We start from the raw sequence: 20087 nt of genomic DNA, 5'->3' as shown, positions 1-20087 counted from the left end.
CATTTCCGTATAGCCCATGAGGATCACTAGCCTTTAATTACTCGCACGGGGTCTTTGAGGCCCCACTCCCTTTTTAAATTGTTATGTTTTCCCGAAGTGACTATGTGTGACCTTGACACATGCAATAGCTTCATGTAGTGGGAAGAGGAGCTCAGTTCAGTAGTTGGCTCACTGATGCCAACTAAGGTACTCAGTGGAGAGAAGTGGCCAGGCCTAGAAGACCCCACGCGAGTAATTACGTATGAAAATAAAATAAGGTAACTCTTTTCATATTCTTGCACATATTGCGTATAACTAATTATTTATTTAGTTTTGATGATGTGAACGTGTCATACACATGTTTTGGCCAGCATCTGAACCTCTTATGATGTCTGGGAATTGTTAACATACAAAGGTAAGCCTATAACCTACAGTATAAGGTGCTCCTACTTTGACATGAGATACGGTTCAGCAAATAGAGCGATTTTCTCTCATATTTCCGGGTTACTTCTATTTGTATTTCGCTTTCAGATGAATATGGCTGGAAGCACAGTCGTCAATTACAGGATACGAACAGTGGCTTTTAGAAGAAGTAGAAGAAGAAGAAGAGGATGACGGTAGTGATGATGATGATGATGATGTCCCAGTTGCTTCTGATTCTGATCCAGACTGTGGAATATTCAGCAATCTTAAAGCGGTAATACTGATCTCCAGCATGCAACATGATACAGCTATTGAAGAGGGTGAGAAGAAGTAATCAGAAGTAGTTCTCTTTTATAGCAGCACGAAAGAAGGTGTAGACACAAACGACAAGTTATGCCAAATTTATAACGTAGCACGACGAACCAACAGATGGACACTCATTGCCTTCTATCATCTCTTCAATGTGGTTGGTATCAACACTTTCGTTGTATGGAAATTCAATTCCTGCCACGAGAAAGCCATGCCAAGGGAGGTATTTTTGAAAGAGCTGGCGAAAGAACTCATGAAACCATGGCTGTCGGCGCGTGCTGCTCTATCTAGCCAGCCTAGAAATCTCAAGAAAAGACTACGTACAGATAATGGTGACAGGGAAGATATAGAGGAGCCAGTCAATTCAAGAAAGAAATGCGTGATTTGCTCTAGGTCAAAGGACAGGAAAATAAAATCTAAATGTGAAAAATGCAAGGAACATGTCTGTGGAGAGAAAATATGTGAGAATTGTGTGTAATGTGGAAAAAAAACACTGTCATGAACTTAATGATACTTAATGTGTATTGATTTCTTGTAATCATACTTTTTAATGTGGTGCAGTGTTTGCAGTAAAATAAGATACAATTGTATTGTGATTAGGGTATTTTTTCAATGCATACTGTTCCGGAGGCCTTAAAGACCCCACGCGAGTAATAAAGGGGGAAAACTGAGCGCGAGTATCTAAAGGCCAGAGAGCTAAAGGCTTCCACTATCCATAACCTCGGCACATGGGGTGATAGACGAATCAGTCCCTGAAAGTGTCTTGCAGACTATCTCAGACCACCAGTAGATCGTGGCGGGTGACCAGGCTCGAGTGGAGAAGCGATAATTTTGACATCAACACTCAGTTGCTCTGCGGAACCAGCGTAGAGGTTCAATTTCTGGACTTAGGACGCGGGACTAATGGGACTTAAGGAGAGTGTGAAAGGCAAGGCGCTATGAGAAGCAAGGAAAACATAGCCAAGGTACAGCTACCAGACGTAGACACGAGGTACATCGAGCAGCCCCGAAATTAGCCTAAACACTTCCTCAGAGCACTCGGTTAAAAGTTCAATCAATCAGTCACTACTCGTCTGCATTCAGGGCAGTCGCCCAGGTGGCAGAGTCCTATCCGTTGTTGCTGTATGTGGTAGATTTTGAAGGGATTTTAATTTCACTTTGTTGCGGTTCTGGTGTAATTAACCGCAATAAACCAGAATAATTTGCTAACTACGATTTGTATACAATCAGTAGGCGTACGTAACCTAAGTTTATGTAACTAATGAAACTGAATTAGTCATACGTATTTTACAAAAAGTAAACAGCAAAATACGTCATGACATAAATACCAGTGGTCTGCCTAACACGTTCTTGAAGCAGTTATTCCTACGCAGGCAACGTTTTCAAAATCAGAGGAAACTGGATGAGTTTTAAGTAATTACACCACATGTTCTCCCTCCTTCATTCCTTATTGTTTTGGTAACTTCTTCAAACTGTGGGTGTGTTCCTTAAAAGGGAAGTCACGTTGCTAATCAACCGATGTCACTATTTTACATATATTTAAACATCAAGAAACAATAAATTTCAACACGTTATTTTCCAAAACAGGGAACCCCCAGACGTTTTATCCACGCACCACCACTGCATAGGAGGGAACTATTCTATTCGTGTACAAATTTATAGGAAGACACCTGGGTTCCCGGTTTCTCGAACTCTGTGTTAAAGTTTATTTAACAAACATTAAATCAGTTGTTATTAATTTAACACTTGTATTAAAAGTCCCCTGTTTCACGTGAACATTTTCAACATTTGTTACGAAACAATTGTTAAAGACAAATTAACACGAATCCGTGAGATTTCTGAACGCATTTGGCAGTGATCGCCTTTTGTTTCTTTACGTACAGCGCTCCGAGGGGTATATAGAAATTGTAATTTGTCACACGTGGTTGACATTATTATAGGTTATGGTTAGCGGATATTGCTAAGACGTAACAGTAAGAGTCAATAAACGCGTTATTATAATGAATATGTGACAAACGTTATGATAGATTTCATTTGAATGTATGCGAGTGTGCTTGAAATGTAAAAGGGCGAACGGTTATATCACAACATTCAATATATTCATTTATGGGTGCAATCTAAGGATTCTATAACACCGGAAAAATGTGATAATTGATACAAGTATTGAATCATTTTTGGGCATTCTTTTACTACAGGGAAAGTAACGTAATGCGTTGTCAATGCCGCAAAGGCAGCAGAAACTCTTTGCTAACTTCTACACTTTCTTGTTTTGCAATCATGAACATATTCTCCTACAATTACATGGTTGGTAGTTTTTCTGATGACTTTATAGCACACTTTGATTACCATAGGTTAGTTCTGAATCTGAATATCGAAGAATTGTAAGCAACTGCTTCTATGGAGACACTGGCAAGTTTCAATCTGCGGGAATCTCTAACCTATTTTCAATTTCTTCTAGTACCTTGTTCATTATGACTTTGGTAATTAGGCATCTCTGCAGGAAACTTTCTTTTGATAACTGTAAAAAGTAGTTTTTTCTTAGTGTGGGTCGTCCTTTGCCTTCTTCAGTTTATAGGTAGTCTTCATACAGCAATACAGCTTCAAACTTACGACTTCTACGAGCAACCATTTTGAAATTTTAGTAGCTGTTCAGAGATTTAACACAGAGCTGGTGTCATGTTAATTTAACACAAGTATTAGCAGTTTGTTAATGTTAACAAATCTTGATGGGACGGCCATTTTGTTAAATTGTGTGTTAAGTCTACCTAATCGCAGTGTTAACACTTAACATTCGTTGAAGAAACTGAGCCCTAGACACCGAAGAAGTAGATTTGGAAGCATAACGGTATTTTAAACCGACGTGAGGCATTTCAATTGATATTTAGGCCATGGACCTAGACTAAAACGTAATTATGATACTTTCCTCAGTTGAATCTGCATGAAAATTAAGATTTAGATTGTTGGATCCTATCATTTCAACTCTAGTGATCCCTTTCATCACGGCCTGCGACTATCGCACGGCATTTTAGTATTTTATTTTAAAATTCTTCATCTGAGTGCGTGCATTTTTCTGTTTTGTTGTACTAATTTTCTGTACGATGCTGTTTCCCGTCTGTTTTTACCTATGTTTGTTACAGATGGCCTAGAAGTGAAAGATCTGACGTGTAAGTTTGCAGTTGATGTGGTTGTGCGGTGTGGATTTGGAGTCTATGGCAACTCCTTTACTGAAGCGGATGCCACACTGAGAAAACTGGCATCGCCACCTTTAGGGATGTGGAAAGGTATCAGATATACGCTTTACTACCTCATTCCCGAGCTACCAGAATTTCTCAGAGTAAGGTTGGTAGTTTTTCTGATGACTTTATAGCACACTTTGATTATCATAGGTTAGTTCTGAATCCGGTAGCACAACTGTCCAAATGTAGGTTCTGCAGTCAACGTTGGCTTAACTGCACTTTAGATTTTCTTATTCTGTCCAAAATGTATATAGACCTACTTTGACTTATGGAATAATGTAAGCTGTAAGCTTTCTAACTAGAAAATTCGAGGTTAGATTATGGGTAGAGCCAAAATTTTTAGAATTGTTTCCTAGTTCACAGATATCCCCTGGTTAACTCAGCCAAGTGGTCAAACGAGTACCTGAATAACGAATTGATTTCCTCTAGGAACGAAACCAATCTATGTGAATTTTGACCCTCACATATGCTCTCACATATCAGCCACAAAGCCTAAAGAAGTAATTAATTTATTGTACCTACTTCACCATTCAAATCTTGTTACGATGTCTTGCTTCAAATTTCGAAGATCTCTCCTCAAACTCAGCACGGCCATTACAACATACATGCCAGTACAAGTATCATTGCAATTACACGATAAAACATAGATGCAGAATTTAATCAACACGTTATTTAGAAATATTTATTGACTTAGCTTAGCGTTAAAATTGAAATAATAAATAAAGAGGTTCAACCTATTCAATGCAAAAGAATAAGAAATGCAGTGATTACATTCTTATTTAATAATAAGTAGAAGTGGTACCGGTTTCGACCCTAGTCCAGGTCATCATCAGCCGATTAAAACATGAAAAACAATGCATAGGAAAAAGAAAATAAAAGATCAAGTTCACTCCGAATCAGTAGAAGAGGCGATATAAAAATGACGGGGGGTAGACACTGTAAAATTCTTCTACTGATTCGGAGTGAACTTGATCTTTTATTTTTTTCCTATGCATTGTTTTTCATGTGTTAATCGACTGATGATGACCTGGACTAGGGTCGAAACCGGTACCACTCCTACTTATTATTAAATAAGAATATAATCACTGCATTTCTTATTCTTTTGTATTGAATAGGTTGAACCTCTTTATTTATTATTTCAATTTTAACTGTGATACTTTTCAATACGGAACAATGAAATTTTTATCTTTAAATTAGCGTAGCGTATCAAGAATCTTACATTCCTAATGCCCGTTTTCATTAATATTTCAGTGAAGTTGCAAAGTGATTTGGCAATGGCCTTCCGAACACTGCCCATGAAATTAAATGATCTAGGATAATCGAAGCGAAATTGATTAAGCGTCGGTTAAACTTTCTCCACCGAAAGTTTAAATACATGGCTACAGTAAAAATGCAGATGCTTCACATAAATTTCCAGGATAATGGAGGCCTAAAATTAGTCTCCAGACAGCAGACAATAAAGATATTTTCAAATTAATGTTTATTAATAACAATGAAATTATTCAGTAACATGGGACAGTTGTGGAGTTGTCGAAGATAATTATAGTCAAACTTTCAGATTAAAATTGTGATGTACGTAAGAAGTCACGTTTCGCATCAGCCCGTAGCTCTTGAGGCAGAGATGAGGCTGAGATGGAGGTCACCTTTAAATTACACAACAAACTATATAATAGACTATATTTTACAATACCGATATACCATATGTTTACATATGTATACAAAGACGCATACTGTACATGTCTATTGATTTCCGTCACTTTTAAATTGTTTCAGTCTCAGATTACAGAGAAATAATCTGTTAACGAAATATGAACCCAATTTATTGTGAAACATCGAGCTTTCGTCCTTTTCTTGGCCTATTCCTTTCTACATAAACTACTAACGTAAATCGAAGACAGTAAAGAATAAAGTTCACTCGATCAAAACACAAAAATGGATCGGACAGAACGGAAATAATTACTATAAAACTTCCAAGACAAACCTGCATACGGAGGAGGCAAGGCGAAAAGCGATTACAATTATGGGATTTCTTAGCAGGAATCTAAAAGGCTTCAAATCAGGGGCCCTACGAACAGCCTAAGTCAGTATTGTAAGACCCATATTAACCTATGGTTTTCCTGCCTGGAGTCCCCCCACAGTCGCAAATCTAAATAAACTTCAGAAGAATACAGCGTCGGGCGGGCTGGCTAATAACTTACCGCTCCCATCTTCATTCGGCTAACTTCCCCTCAATAGAAACCATTATCGAAAGAACCGACTTAATCTTCCTTTCAAATTCCCTCGCCGTCTCCATTTAACCTTGACCATTTCCGCCGTCTTTCCCTATTCTTTCGCTCTGTCCACAGAGGCGTTAATCTTATCCTTCCATTAGTCCATACCACCTCCTACAAATTTGGTTACTACCACCCCTCACGATTCTGCATTGGGCTATTGCCCAAAATAAAAGCGTTACCTCCAACGCAGATTACAATACATGTAAAAAGGATGTGGTAAATCTCTGTACGAACATGAACGGGAGTGAAACTGAGTGTAAGTGCTGTCGAGAAAATGAATTACTGAGGCCCCTGCTCATAGCAGGTGCGGCCGCCTGGGCGAGGTACTGGTCATCCTCCCCAGAGTCTGAAGCTTCAGGACACCGCCCTTGAGGTGGTAGAGGTGGGACCCCTCGCTGAGTCCCAGGGAAAAACCGACCCTGTAAGGGTAAACAGATAAAGAAGAAGAAGATTATAAACACGTGAATAATGTAGATAATTATTGTAAATATTAGCTTAGTGAGTCTGTGAAGCAGTTAATGGACGTGGGGCTTGCCCTTTTCCACTAAAATCAAACCCCATCTCCGAAGGGCCATGGCCTTCCAAGTGACCGTTGCTCAGCCCGAAGACTGCATATTATGAGGTGTCGTGTGGTCAGCATGGCGAATTCTCTGGGCCGTTATTCTTGGCTTCCTAGACCGGGCCTTTTTCACTAGACCATCCATGAAACCTGTATGCTTTTTGGTAAATAAATAAATAATAATAATAATAAAATTCTATGGCCATATCTGTGGAATGGACAGCAACAGACTTACCAAAAGATTATTTAAAGTAATTAACTAAAAGAAGGTCAAAATAAACTGGCTAGAAGAAACTAAGGCGTACATCCAAGAAATGAATATCACGGACGGCATCATAGAAGATCGTGGAGCCTTTAGTACAATAGTAGCAAGCACAAATTCGTGGACAAACCTAAAAAGGAAACCGGTAGGAAGTGGTCCATAGAACGCAAGGTGCAACATAGTACATTCATAAAGAGATTCTGGGAGGATAAAAAGGCGAAAATCATCAGGCCAACGAACAAATTCCAATGCGCTTTTTGGATAGGCAGAACGAAGAAAGAAAGAAAGAAAGAAAGAAAGAAAGAAAGATAGAAGGAAAGAAAGAAAGAATGAAAGAAAGAAGAATACAAGCTCAGACACTGCTTTAAATATTTGCCAATCAATATATGTCTGCGAAACACACTTTCGTTTAAAATGTAAGAGAATAAACTCTTGACTATACTCTTCAGAGGCTGTACGCAATCTTCGTCCATTTGAACACAAACTTATGTACAGCGTCTCACTATACAAACTGGTACCGGTAACGCACAATAACCATGTCGACACAGTGGCAATCAAAGACTAAAATAACATGTACTACAGCTATCTTAGAGAGTGGCTCTGCCGTGAATCGCGAAATTTTAGGTGAGCACTCTGCGGATATTCCCCCTTATTCGAGGGCTACGGGTGGATGCGAAACGTAATATTTTGCACACGTTGCTGTAGACCTGTATTTCGTCTATATTCTGGTCAGCAATTCTGCAACTGATCTGTCCAAGTTTCAAATATAACAGTACTCACTGATCGGAATCTTTCATCCAAATTGTGAATGTGCTTAAGAGGTAGAGAAGGCTGTGTGTGCGTGTGTGTGTGTGGGTGTTTTCTAGTGAATATATCATACGAGGCGTCCTAAATGAGCAGGATGAAGATGTGTCAATCCGTGGAATTAACATCTGAAGGTAGAATTAGCATGGCTATTTTAAACTAGAATGGTGCCATGGTTTTATCTATTGATTGCACTACACTGCAATGGCACTTATAAACATATTAACAGGCTAACAGCTACTGCAATCACGACCACTATGGCACTGCATTGTTTTACTGATCACAAACGGCAATAACGACATTCGCGAAAACAAAATAATAAACAGTGAAAGCCCGAAATTCACTCGTCTTTCCCAAACCTCAAACAATTTGATCAACCCACAGATTGTGTCGTCGTTTTGTGGTTACATTTTAAATCTTTATTTTAGCTTATCTGTAGAAATGAATTGTTTCAGTAGTCAATGTAATAGAATTCATTGTTTTGTAAAATGTTTTGGAATTAGTCTCTAAAACAGTTAATGTAAGACGGAATAACTTACCAAGGGAGACGTTCAATAAATTTCCAGTTTCTTTGAAATCATTTAGGAAAAGGCTAGGAAAGCAACAGATAGGGAATCTGCCACCTGGGCGACTGCCCTAAATGCAGATCAGTATTGATTGATTGATTGATTGTGGTGAAAAATGTGGTTGACGTTGTTGCTGCGGGCTCTGCTGGACAGACCATATACTCGCCTGTACTCCCCCTTCCCCTGACAAGCCCATATCTTATTTCAAGGCACCTCCAGCTCCCCGGACACTTGCTAAACTCAAGCAACCAACTGAGGGCTCTCCTGCCAGAGCCCGATCGCCTCAAGCCTAAATAGAAACACGTGTTTGCTAAACGGCTGCCACGGACTGAAAATCTTTGCTATATCTTTGAAAATAGAAAACCGAAATGCTTACAGCTAAAATAGTAAACACAACATTGTATAACTGAATAGCACACCACCATAAGTTCGACTTCGTTACATTTGTATATTCCTTTATGTGATCAGTTTCAGAGTTAAATTATGTTTAGTGTTTTTGAAAAGGCGGCGGGGGGGGGGGGGAGGGGGCATCAAAAGTCACTGGTTGTGTTAAGTGGGAAATTTTAGTTCCAAATTTCAGTCATATCTCCCTTTAAAGAATACTCGAGCGGGTCAGAATGTTGCTTAAAAGGATGAAAATGAAATACCCTAGAGGTAAATATGTCTAATACTTACTCTTTACCGCTTGTCGATTTTTCTTGATGATGCTGTACTTTTGCGTGTGTCTCTTGGCGCATGCCAGAGCGAAATATAGCTTCCACCAAAGTCTTAGTCTCAACTACGTCTGTAGGCTGCTGTAGTATAGGTGGTGGTGAGTAATGAAATTTCCCTGACAAAGAAGATGTAATTACTGCGGGACCTCCAAGACCACCACTTAACAAACAAATAAACAAGCAAACCACACGGCGCTAGAATCTGGCACTTGACCTCAATTCTAATCAAGTAGGATTAGTGGTCCTTGAACTCATCTCTGACCTGACAGGGAATCGAATCCAGGGCTCCCGGGTATGAGGCAGGCACGATGCCCGTATACCACTGGACTGGCGCACTACTTAACATGACAACAAACACAGCTGGCCGGCAAAATGAATGGATCGCTTAAATTTTCAAAGGAAAAAGCATGTTAAATTTTAAAATAATTGTTTTATTATTTGCATTGATTATTTCATTGTCCGACTCCGTGGCTAAATGGTTAGCGTGCTGGCCTTTGGTCATAGGGGTCCCGGGTTCTATTCTCAGCATGTTCGATCATTGGTTAATTTCGCTGGCTCGGGGGCTGAGTGTATGTGTCGTCTTCATCATCAGTTCATCCTCATCACGACGCGCAGGTCGCCTACGGGAGTCAAATCAAAAGACCTGCACCTGGTGAGCCGAACATGTCCTCGGACACTTCAGCCACTAAAAGCCATACGCCATTTCATTTCATGAAAAAATTATCTAGGTATTGTTTGTTATCCGTCTGTTATTGATACCCTTTATGGCTTCGTTCACTACTACGTCCACCAGCTAAATATTGTGCTCCTGCAGTAGGGTAGTTTTATCAAGGAAGTCTAGCATTTCTTCACCTCACTCGCAGGTATTGAAACTTTCTTTTTGCTAAATCAATAAAGGTAATTGATGTTTTGGATTTGCACGCGGAAAAACGAATTCTGTTTGTTCCTCAGACTCACTAGGCATTTTCGAAGTCGCTTGGTAGGAATAGTGTAAGACCGGGCGAGTTGTCGATGCGGTTAGGAGCACGCGGCTGTGAGTTTGCATCCGGGAAATAGTGGGTTCGAATCCCACTGTCGGCAGCCCTGAAGATGTTTTTCCGTGGTTTCCCATTTTCATACAAGCAAATACTGGGGTTGTACCTTAATTAAGGCCACGGCCGCTTCCTTCCAACTCCTAGGCCTTTCTAATCCCATCGTCGCCATAAGACCTATCTGTATCGGTGCTACGTAAGGCCACTAGCTAGCAAAAAAAAAAAAAATAGTGAAAGACCACAAGTTTGACATGGAAAATTTGAGTCAATGGTCAAAAATGAAAATCAGAATGGAAAGAAGAAGCTATTTTGTGCGCAGTAGGCGTATTAACCAAGTTAATGGATTTCATGTTCATTTTCCTTTTAGCAGCTATTGTCAAACATCCTACAATACCTACTCTAGTCTCCTCTTCCAGTTACTCCAGAAAAAGTTATTGGAAATTTCCTAAATATTTCAAAAATTAGAGAATTTTGCAACGCCCAAGTACACAGACAACAATCAATACAGTGAAATGACAAAATCAACATTAGAGCACAAATTTACTAACCTTGGGGCAGCAGCACACAATCATAAAATGTGGAAGATTGCCTAAAATAAAAAGGGGATCAAAGGCCAGGATCGTAAATTAACACTTGAGGGGTCGCCAGGTCAAAGCAACTAAGACTACCAAATAAGAGACGAAATTGAAGGGTAATTCAAACTATTTACTTAAAGAATTAAAAATATATATAAATGACACCTAAATAACAATTTTCAGAATTTCTTGCAATGTATTGAAAAATAAAGAAAGTCGAGAAAAAAATGTATTGTTAATTCATTAAAATAGGAGTCAAAAGTCTATTTTTAAAATAATTAAAAATTATGAGCGCTCACTCAGATAGCAAGCTACTGTAATTCTTACAATGTATCGATAAATAAGCAAAGTCGAGAACACACATCAAAAAATAATTAATGTTAAATGGATCCATTCCTTAAGAGCTAATCATACTACGTGCCAGTAAGTTCAACTAGGTAGGCTACAATTAATCTGGTTAAAGTGAAATTTGTTTTCAATCCTCCCTACGTAAATATTTGAACCGTCCCGGAAACACGGTCATACACGAAATTCAAAATCTAACAACGACAGCAATTAAAAATGTACACGTATAAATAATTAAATGAACAGACAAGTGCATTGCAGAAAAAAAAACCCGAACAAGTTACAGATTACAAAGGGAAAACAATATTAATGTTCCACAACTAACAGAACAACGAAACACACTGAAGCCTACAGCTACCCAAGTTATCATAACTAATTAACAACTGGCAAAGCCAGCCAAAACATAGCGTACACTGGAAAAAAGATAAAAGAATGTGACGCAACAAATAAAGAAAGTAAAAGGAAACAAAACATGGGCATGAATTAGACTGGGGAGCGTAAACAAAAGAATATTTAAGGAACGGGAGAAACAAATTACAATTCACTACAACCGCGGAATTACAATAATAATAATAATAATAATAATAATAATAATAATAATAATAATAATAATAATAATAATAATAATAATAATAAGAGCAGAGAGTACTACAGAGCCTTCAAACGCAAACTCGCTGGCTATAAACCAGCATCTCTATGCTTTGAGCGAAAGGACGGCACACTGGCGACGTCAAATGAAGAAAATTGCAGCATTCTGGCAGACTACTTCAAGAATTTACTTAATTGCTCTAAACCGCAAAGCCCCATTGAGACCAAGGAACCCTTACTCAGGTACCCAGATTCCAGACCACCCGACAGAGATGAAATTAAGTGCCACATTGCCCGTCTCAAAAATAACAAAGCACCGGGGAAAGACTCAGTAGTAGAAGAACTATGGAAATATGCCCCAGAGGAATCGCTTGATATCTTGCAAAAGCAAATAGAAGAAATTTGGAACAAGGAGACCCTACCCGAAGGTTGGAAAATAGCTTTGATTCATCCGTTACACAAAAAAGGTGGCATGAAGAACATCAACAACTACAGAGGAATATCTTTGCTACCCGTGACTTACAAAATTCTATCACTTACCATCCTGGAGCGTTTGGAAGCACAAGTCGAACATCAAATAGGTGAATACCAAGGAGGGTTCAAAAAAGGTCGCTCAACAGCCGAACAGATCCAAAATCTTAAAACGATCATCAGATATTGTACACTAAGATCCAAGCAGTATGTGTCCGTCTTTGTAGACTTCAAGAAAGCGTACGACTCCATTGACCGGGAAGTCCTGCTAAACATCTTAAATGAATCTGGAGTTGATTTGAAACTGCTGGCATTAATTAGAGCCACTCTGACCGATACAAAATCCAAGGAGAAGTTCCACGTATGTGTCTCGCATTCCTTTGACATCAAAACAGGAGTCTGACAAGGTGATGGGCTACCCCCGATACTCTTCAACTGTGTTCTTGAAAAGATCATCAGAACCTGGCGGGTGAGATTATAGGAAACCAACTACAGTCCATTAAGAATAGGAACCAAATCCAAGGGGATCGCAACAGAGTGCTTAGCATTTGCCGATGATATTGCTGTTCTCTCAAACGATATAGAAACCGCTAGAGCACAAGTTGAAATTTTAAAGGAAATTGCCGAACAAACTGGTCTGCAGATATCGTTTGAGAAAACAGAAGTAATGACTAACATCAAAGAGGCTCCACCAAAACTCCATACAAAATACGGGGACATCACCCGAGTAGACAAATTCAAATACCTGGGTGAGATCATCATGAAAAATGGACTGGACAAAGAAGCACTTCAGGAGCGAGTACGCAAACTGGAAACAGCCTACCAAACATCCCGCACAATCTACAACAAAAAATGCCTTTCCCAAAACACCAAGATACGTCACTATGAAAAGTTCTGAAGCCAGTGGTTCTATATGCAGCCGAAACCCTGTCTCTAAATGCCAACAAAGGACTCCGTGAAGAACTGGAGAAAAGAACGCAAAGTTGTGAGAGGAATCTTAGGATCATAGTACAGAAATGGAATCCATCAAAAGAGATCCAACGAGGAAGTCTACAGCAAAATAGAGCAAATTACCGACACAATCAGAAAAAGACGGGCATTATTTTACGGTCATCTGAAAAGAATGGACGGAAGAAAGTTAACTAAAGAAATCTTTCACTTTTTTGATTCAAACCCCAAAACCACAATTCCCTGGTTTAGAAATACCAAAGAAGACCTGCAAATGCTACATATCTCAGCTGAAGACGCCCTTAACAGAGATCTCTTCCGCAAGAAAATATTGACGAACGGGCTAAACCGAGACGAGCAACCGAAGAGAAGACACGGTGCCGCTTGGACAGAGGAGCGTTAGCAGGCCCACTCATAAAGAATGAGGGAAATTTGGGCTCTAAAGAAGGCCAAGTTCAGTGTCAAATGCAACAAGACTTAACGTGGCCCTTGATGGCCCCAGCGAATTATATATATATATAATATACAGTTGGTTGAATTTAACATGTCATTTAACAAAAATTTAATAGATGTTCAAAATGCTTGTTATTGTATTTAAGTTAGGAGGCCTTGAAAGTACGGTAATGTGCGTATGAGTCAGAATATAAATCCATCCCGGAAAGGCGGAAAAGAAGGATCCCCTTATGAAAAATAAACCAGAACACGGCATCATACAATAAGTAACAGTGCAATAGAGACCACAAAACAAGAGCCAGGAAATATAGAGAGAAATCCCCCAATCAAACTTAATAATAATTGTACCGGGCAGTACACCTCCGCGCCGCTAATTCAAACATTGCGCCAGTTGAAACTCCTCTACTGGAGGAAGCCTGAACTTTAACAACCATGTTAATTCTAAAGTTTCTCGGAAGATGTCGCTATTGTAAATTTTGAAGAGTTCTGAACTGTGTCTTTTGCGATTTATATTTGTTTTCTCTGTAGTGAGAAGTGTGAACATTGTCTTCTAGATGGCACTACTGAAGAACTACAAGTGTGCACCCTGGTGCGCAGTGAAGGAACTGTTTTTTGAGAAATTTTGTGTTCATAAGTTTGTTCTTTGTTAAATTTCTTTCAGTTATTTTTTGGGTTGGCAGTATAACCCTTCTCTTTCCGCTTGTTTTGAATTTAGCCAATCCCGAATTTCCCTCCAATAACGTATGTCTTCTCCGATATGGATATGTTGCTTGATCCTAGCCAATAAAATTGAGGGGGGTGTGGGTTCTCATTCTTGAAAGGTCTCGAATGTTCCACGAGGGTATTTAAACTGCTGATTTTCTGGTCTCCGGGCCGCTTCAGTAACATCTTTCCTAGTGTGATTATGTAGCAGGGGGCGGGAAGCGCCTCTTCCTTCGGGCAGCAGTTCTTCCATAAGGTAATGGCCTTTTAATAACTTCATTTCTTGCTAGCTCAGCAGTTTAACCCTCGGGGCAGGTTCGAAACTTTTATTATGTAACCTTCCTTTAAAATGTAAAAGACACTTGGTATGAATTCCGTCTCTTTAACTACAAATCGGGATAGAGAGTGCCTAACCCTCTCGAGCTCCCTCTCATATTGTTTTTGAGGTGGCTACGTTTTCATAACCGTTTTCTTCGCTTCACAATGTAATAAATTTTCCTATCGTGTCACCTCCGTAGTATGGGATTAGCCCTTGCATAAGCGGCCTAAGAGCCAAATAGGTTTTAGAAAGGTGTATTAGGAGTGCAAGTTACGCCTCCACTCAAGTTGGTATTTTGGGGCCATGTAATTGTCCTGTTTCTTTAGTGAATAGGCCTCAGTAGGTTGGGTATTTTTACCCCTGTTCTTGCGTGCCTGGAGGGCAGCTTCAAGGTAGAATTTGGTGTGGCCTTTGAATAGGCTTGAACTTTGAGAGCGGGTTGCTCTTTCTTAAATTGTATTTTCTGTGTGCCTCGAGCAGGCTTAACTGTTTAATTGGGAGCAAATGCTCCTTGGCATGATTGGGGTTTTCTGCCCCTTTGTTGAACCTTGTGTATAAGTAAAGTTGGGCTCATTGCTCAGGGATTGTGAATCTGGGGCTCGAAGCCCAAAATCCATTAATAAACTGTAATTGTACATTCTTAACTTGTTGATATATAACTGAGTTCCTGTTATACTTGTTATTTCTTGATCTCGAAAAGAAAATATAACCTTTGTTAAATTTTAAATTAATTTTAATTTCGTTGTTGAGACCCATTCCACCCAGCACCTTCTTTCACCTCTAACTACCACGTATAACTCCGTAACAATAATAATAATAATAATAATAATAATAATAAATCCCAACAAAATAAGTTTCTTTCTCATAGGCGCATATACCGCGTTTCCGAATTACCCCGATAATTCAATTACAACTGGAATGTTGAATTTGATAAAAATCTTATTACATTTTAAAAATCTTGACGATGCAGTTTATGTTATGAAAATGTCGGATGCAGAAGAGATCCCAGTTTAATTTAATAAATAAACCATTACGGACAGGTCCACGAAAAGGTAGGCCTGATAAAATCTTGCCAATGTTGCCGAAATTTCCCACAATATTAATCATGTCACATGATGAAGCTTGTTACGTAGATTCAATTTTCGGTAATATCATCTTCTCCAAATAATCCAGTTTCGAAACAATTAAAAGGTACCAGTACTTACATCCTTAATTATCCAAATTAATGTAATCCAATAGCTTACGTCCTTAGGTCATGTTTGAAATCAAGCAATCACTCCCAGCAAATTCAGAGGTCACACGTTTCACGGAAAATGCAAAGTAATATCAAATAGTAAAACTAAATCACAAAAATTTTAGGCAAAAGCTTTAGTTTACATGGCCATTAGCCTGGAGTATCAGACTCCATCGCACCATACTCAAGCGTGTCTTCCGCAACACAGGGCAATCTAGTTCCGTCTTGTACAAGTCCTCGGCTAGCAGAAAGCATCCCTCGGCTCACAGTGCAGAAACCAGTTATGCGCACGCGCGACAGAATCGATTTACTTGTTGAACGAATGGAATGATCGCAGCTCAAGGTAATAATGGCAGATTGCAGATTTAAATATATAGACATTGTTGATCACACCAATCAACAGCAGTTCCAATAATGAACAATTAGGGGTGAAATAAAATCCCCGTACACAAGCAAATATGCCCAAATAAATACCTTTTGCCATATCCATGTCACAGATGTAATTCCCTCCTCTGTGGACACCCTCGGAGGGCCGGGTTTGATAACCGGCTCTGCCACGAAATTTGAAAAGTGGTACGAAGTCTGAAACGGGGTCTTTTTAGCTTCCGGAGGTCAACTGAGTAAGGGCGGGGTGGGGGGGGTTCTATTGCCACCTCAGCCATCCTCGAAGTGGTTTGCCGTGGTTTCCCACTTCTCCTCCAGGCAAATTCCGGTACAGGTCCTCCTCCCCAGTTCAATCCGCAACCCACAGTCTCACACTTCTGGATACTACCCTTGAGGCGGAGGAGGTGGGATCCCTCGCTGAGTCCAAGGGAAAAGCCAACCCTGGACAGTAAGCGAATTCAGAAAGAAAAGAAAGAAATGATGAAAGAAAATGTAGGCTACATTATTTTCAGTGTCTCTTCTATACCTATAGTACTGAACATTTGTCAGCTATACTATGATTTACAGAGGAATTGTAATATAATTTTATGTTTAGGTAAGTCCGACTCGTTGGCTGAATGGTCAGCGTACTGGCCTTCGTTTCAGAGGGTCCCGAGTTCGATTCCCGGCCGGGTCGGGGATTTTAACCTTCATTGGTTAATTCCAATGGCCCGGGGGCTGGTGTTTGTTCTGTCCCAACATCCCTGAAACTCACACACCGCACATAACACTATCCTTCACAACAATAACACGCAGTTACCTACACATGGCAGATGCCGCCCACCCTCATCGGTGGGTCTTCCTTACAAGGGCAGCACTCGGCTAGAAATAGCCACACGAAATTATGTTTAGGTAATATCCTCGAGATTTTTTAGAATGTTATCTAGATTGCATACCCTGTCTAGAAAGCAATCTATGCTATTGCGTCCAGCTGTATAATTATATTCCTTGTATACATTTGTTGTAACTACGTTGTGTGGTGATTCGTTATAGATGTATGGATTTAGAAGACCAGAGCTTCTTCCAGCTTCTCATCAAGGAGCTCATCCTTTATCGAGAAACCAAAAGGGTATTTCGAAACGACTATCTGCAGATGCTGATGCACATCAAGTACATGGGAAATAATGTAAAGGGAAAGAACACTATTCGCATCGCTGGCGTTAATTTAGGTGAGTGAATTTTTCTTTCTACTTTCATAGTATGAAAAGTAGGCTTGTAAAGTAGTCGCAGAAAGGAATAGTAGGTTCCATAATTTGAGAGTGACAGGACTGATTCTAAAGAAACTTGATACTGGCATAATTCTTAACTTGATGTCTGCATCAATAACCACCGCCTCGCTTTGTATTATGATTGCCAAATAAACAGGCTGTTAGCAAAAAGCCACTCCTCCACAATTTTGGCACATTTATTTTTTTCAATCGATTGTAATTTATAGTACCGGTATGTTATTTGTCCTCTAGAATATTTACGCTCGTTTCTGGTATAGTTTCAATGTCGTCTTCAAGCACATCGTTCTGTATTTCTCTTGTATGTTTTATAAGGTCTATACACGTTGGTTCACAAATATACACCCAAAACCCGTGCAAGTAAATGGTATAGCAGTGCCTTTGACTGCAAGCATGAGCAGAAGTGCGAGACAGAGAGAGAGACTACCTCCATTCTGCATGCAAAAGACATCACATTGGTCGAATATTTATGAACAACCAGTTCGTTATTATCGCTACAATGGCGCTTATGCTGGCTTACATTGCATCTTACAGTTTAACGCTAAAAACGACACGACTTTACTACTATACCCCGACACCCAAATACTCATAGCAACTTTGATATCCGATTAGCAAAACCTGAAAAATACATTAACCAGAACAAATTTCTGACACATTTGCATAGCATAAAAGTGTGAGAAACCAATACAAAATGACTAACGCACGAATTACTGGAAATAAATTGGGTTTCATTTTACTCCTAGCCAAGAATCTAAGCAATACGGCTGAGGATGTAATCACGCTACGTGACAAGTCATCTGCCTGGACAGCGGTTGTATTGGAAGGTCGAGGTCCTCATTTGGGTGCATGGGACACGGGACTTGTTGTTCTGGTTCTATTTCATTTAATTTGGCCACTTAGAGGTGCCGAACTGAATGAGGCCACGGTGATAGTTAGGGGATAGTGGAGGCACTTCGTTAATTCACAGAGACAAGTAGACTGAGCGCTGAAAGGCATAACAGTTTATAATAAAGATGTATGTATGTATGTATGTATGTATGTATGTATGTATGTATGTATGTATGTATGTATGTATGTATGTATGTATGTATGTATGTATGTATGTATGTATGTATGTATGTATGTATGTATGTATGTATTCGTATGTATTACCTCTTACCGTTTATGATTATCTAGCATTCTTCAGGGAGGGGGAGTGGTTCAAGAGCGCAATATAAAATTAATTAACGTAAAGGGAAGGGGAACAGGGAACAACTAAACTACTGTACGTCGAATGAGAAGCGGACAACAAAATCTGGTAGAAAGAGTTTTTATTTCAGCCCCTTGCGGATGCTACTTTATGCAAAACAAGATATATTTACGATTATACGGGTTCTTCACGTCGAACTGACCAAAATGTCATAACATTTTCAAATTTGAGTTCTCGTAGTGGAGGAAAGCACCACTTTAAACGATCGGCAAGGCGATATTAATTATATGAAAAGCTACCTCCGCAGTTTACCTGATGAAAAATCTAAAAGATACTGGGATAAAAGAATAATTTAAAAACATCAGAATTGAGTTGAAAAACGTTTCTAAATGCCCAGTTCCCTCCAAAACGTACCAACATGAAATAATAACCTTACAACGACAATTATCGACGTCACTGTGCCGAGGGAGTCGAGCACAGTACTCGAAAGAAACACAAGAAGTCAATACAAAACAGCAACACAACTCAAATATATATCTATAATACAATAAACACTATACAACACGCAATGAAAATATCACACATCTATTTGGATCATGCATGCGTAGCTGACCCCTCAACATAGGGATTCAAATATATGACCTCCTGGACACTCAGAGTTGGGCAGCTGAAAAATCCCTGACTAAAATACTATTACTTTTGTAACTTGATATAGTGCTACCAACATATCCTCTCATTTAATTCTCGTTGGACATTTCTGAATGTTTTCTATTCCTTGGCCTAGTAGCAAATATCGTTGTGTGTTTTTCAGAACCAAGACTCCCCGTCAGTTGTTTCTTTGTGTATATTTAAAGGGGCAATTTCTTGTTCCGGCCTGTCTATTTCCTTTCAACCCAGGCCATATATATTCTTCGCCGGCTGGCAGAACATTACAGCCTTTTTTGTGAGAGAGTCTGCCAATAATCGGGATTCTTAAAAGTCTCACACTTTAAAACATCTTCTCATTCAATTCCCTCATTTCTCATTATACTTGACAGTCTAAATCCTTATTATTCTCTTTAATATTTCATCGTGGTTCCACAGCTGTTTATTCTTATTCCAAAAACATACCCACTCTAACAACTCTACACTACTCAGTCATCTAGGGAATCTATCTGCTCTCGCAAAGAATTCCCTAGCTATTGTCTGGTGAGCATGGCTCCGAATCTCGTCAGCCGATCGTCATACAAGATAATTACAATAATAATTACCTTAATTTTAGATCATGCATAAAATAAAACTACGTTAATAGATAGTCTACCCAAACATTAGTCTTAGATACTCAGGTAAAGGATAGAAGTTTCTATTACTTTCCTTATCCATGAAAAATCTTTAGAAATAACCTCCACCATTAAACCGCGACACTCCAGCAAACTAGTAAAGCCTACTTGATTTATTTTTACATCCGTTTACTTAGAAT

General features: G+C 39.3%; 1 protein-coding gene across 1 annotated transcript in view; it reads left to right on the top strand.

The window, feature by feature from the left end:
* Positions 1-20087, top strand: part of LOC136876005 (cytochrome P450 9e2) — a 109941-nt gene that overhangs the window by 54573 nt on the left and 35281 nt on the right. The window contains exons 4-5 of the mRNA XM_068228131.1: positions 3849-4050; positions 17207-17382. Of these exons, the coding sequence (XP_068084232.1) occupies positions 3849-4050; positions 17207-17382 (378 nt within the window). The remainder of the gene's footprint in view (positions 1-3848; positions 4051-17206; positions 17383-20087) is intronic.

Source organism: Anabrus simplex, chromosome 6 (assembly GCF_040414725.1).
Source record: "Anabrus simplex isolate iqAnaSimp1 chromosome 6, ASM4041472v1, whole genome shotgun sequence".
NCBI lineage: Eukaryota > Metazoa > Arthropoda > Insecta > Orthoptera > Tettigoniidae > Anabrus > Anabrus simplex.
This window is presented reverse-complemented; position numbering and strand designations above follow the sequence as displayed.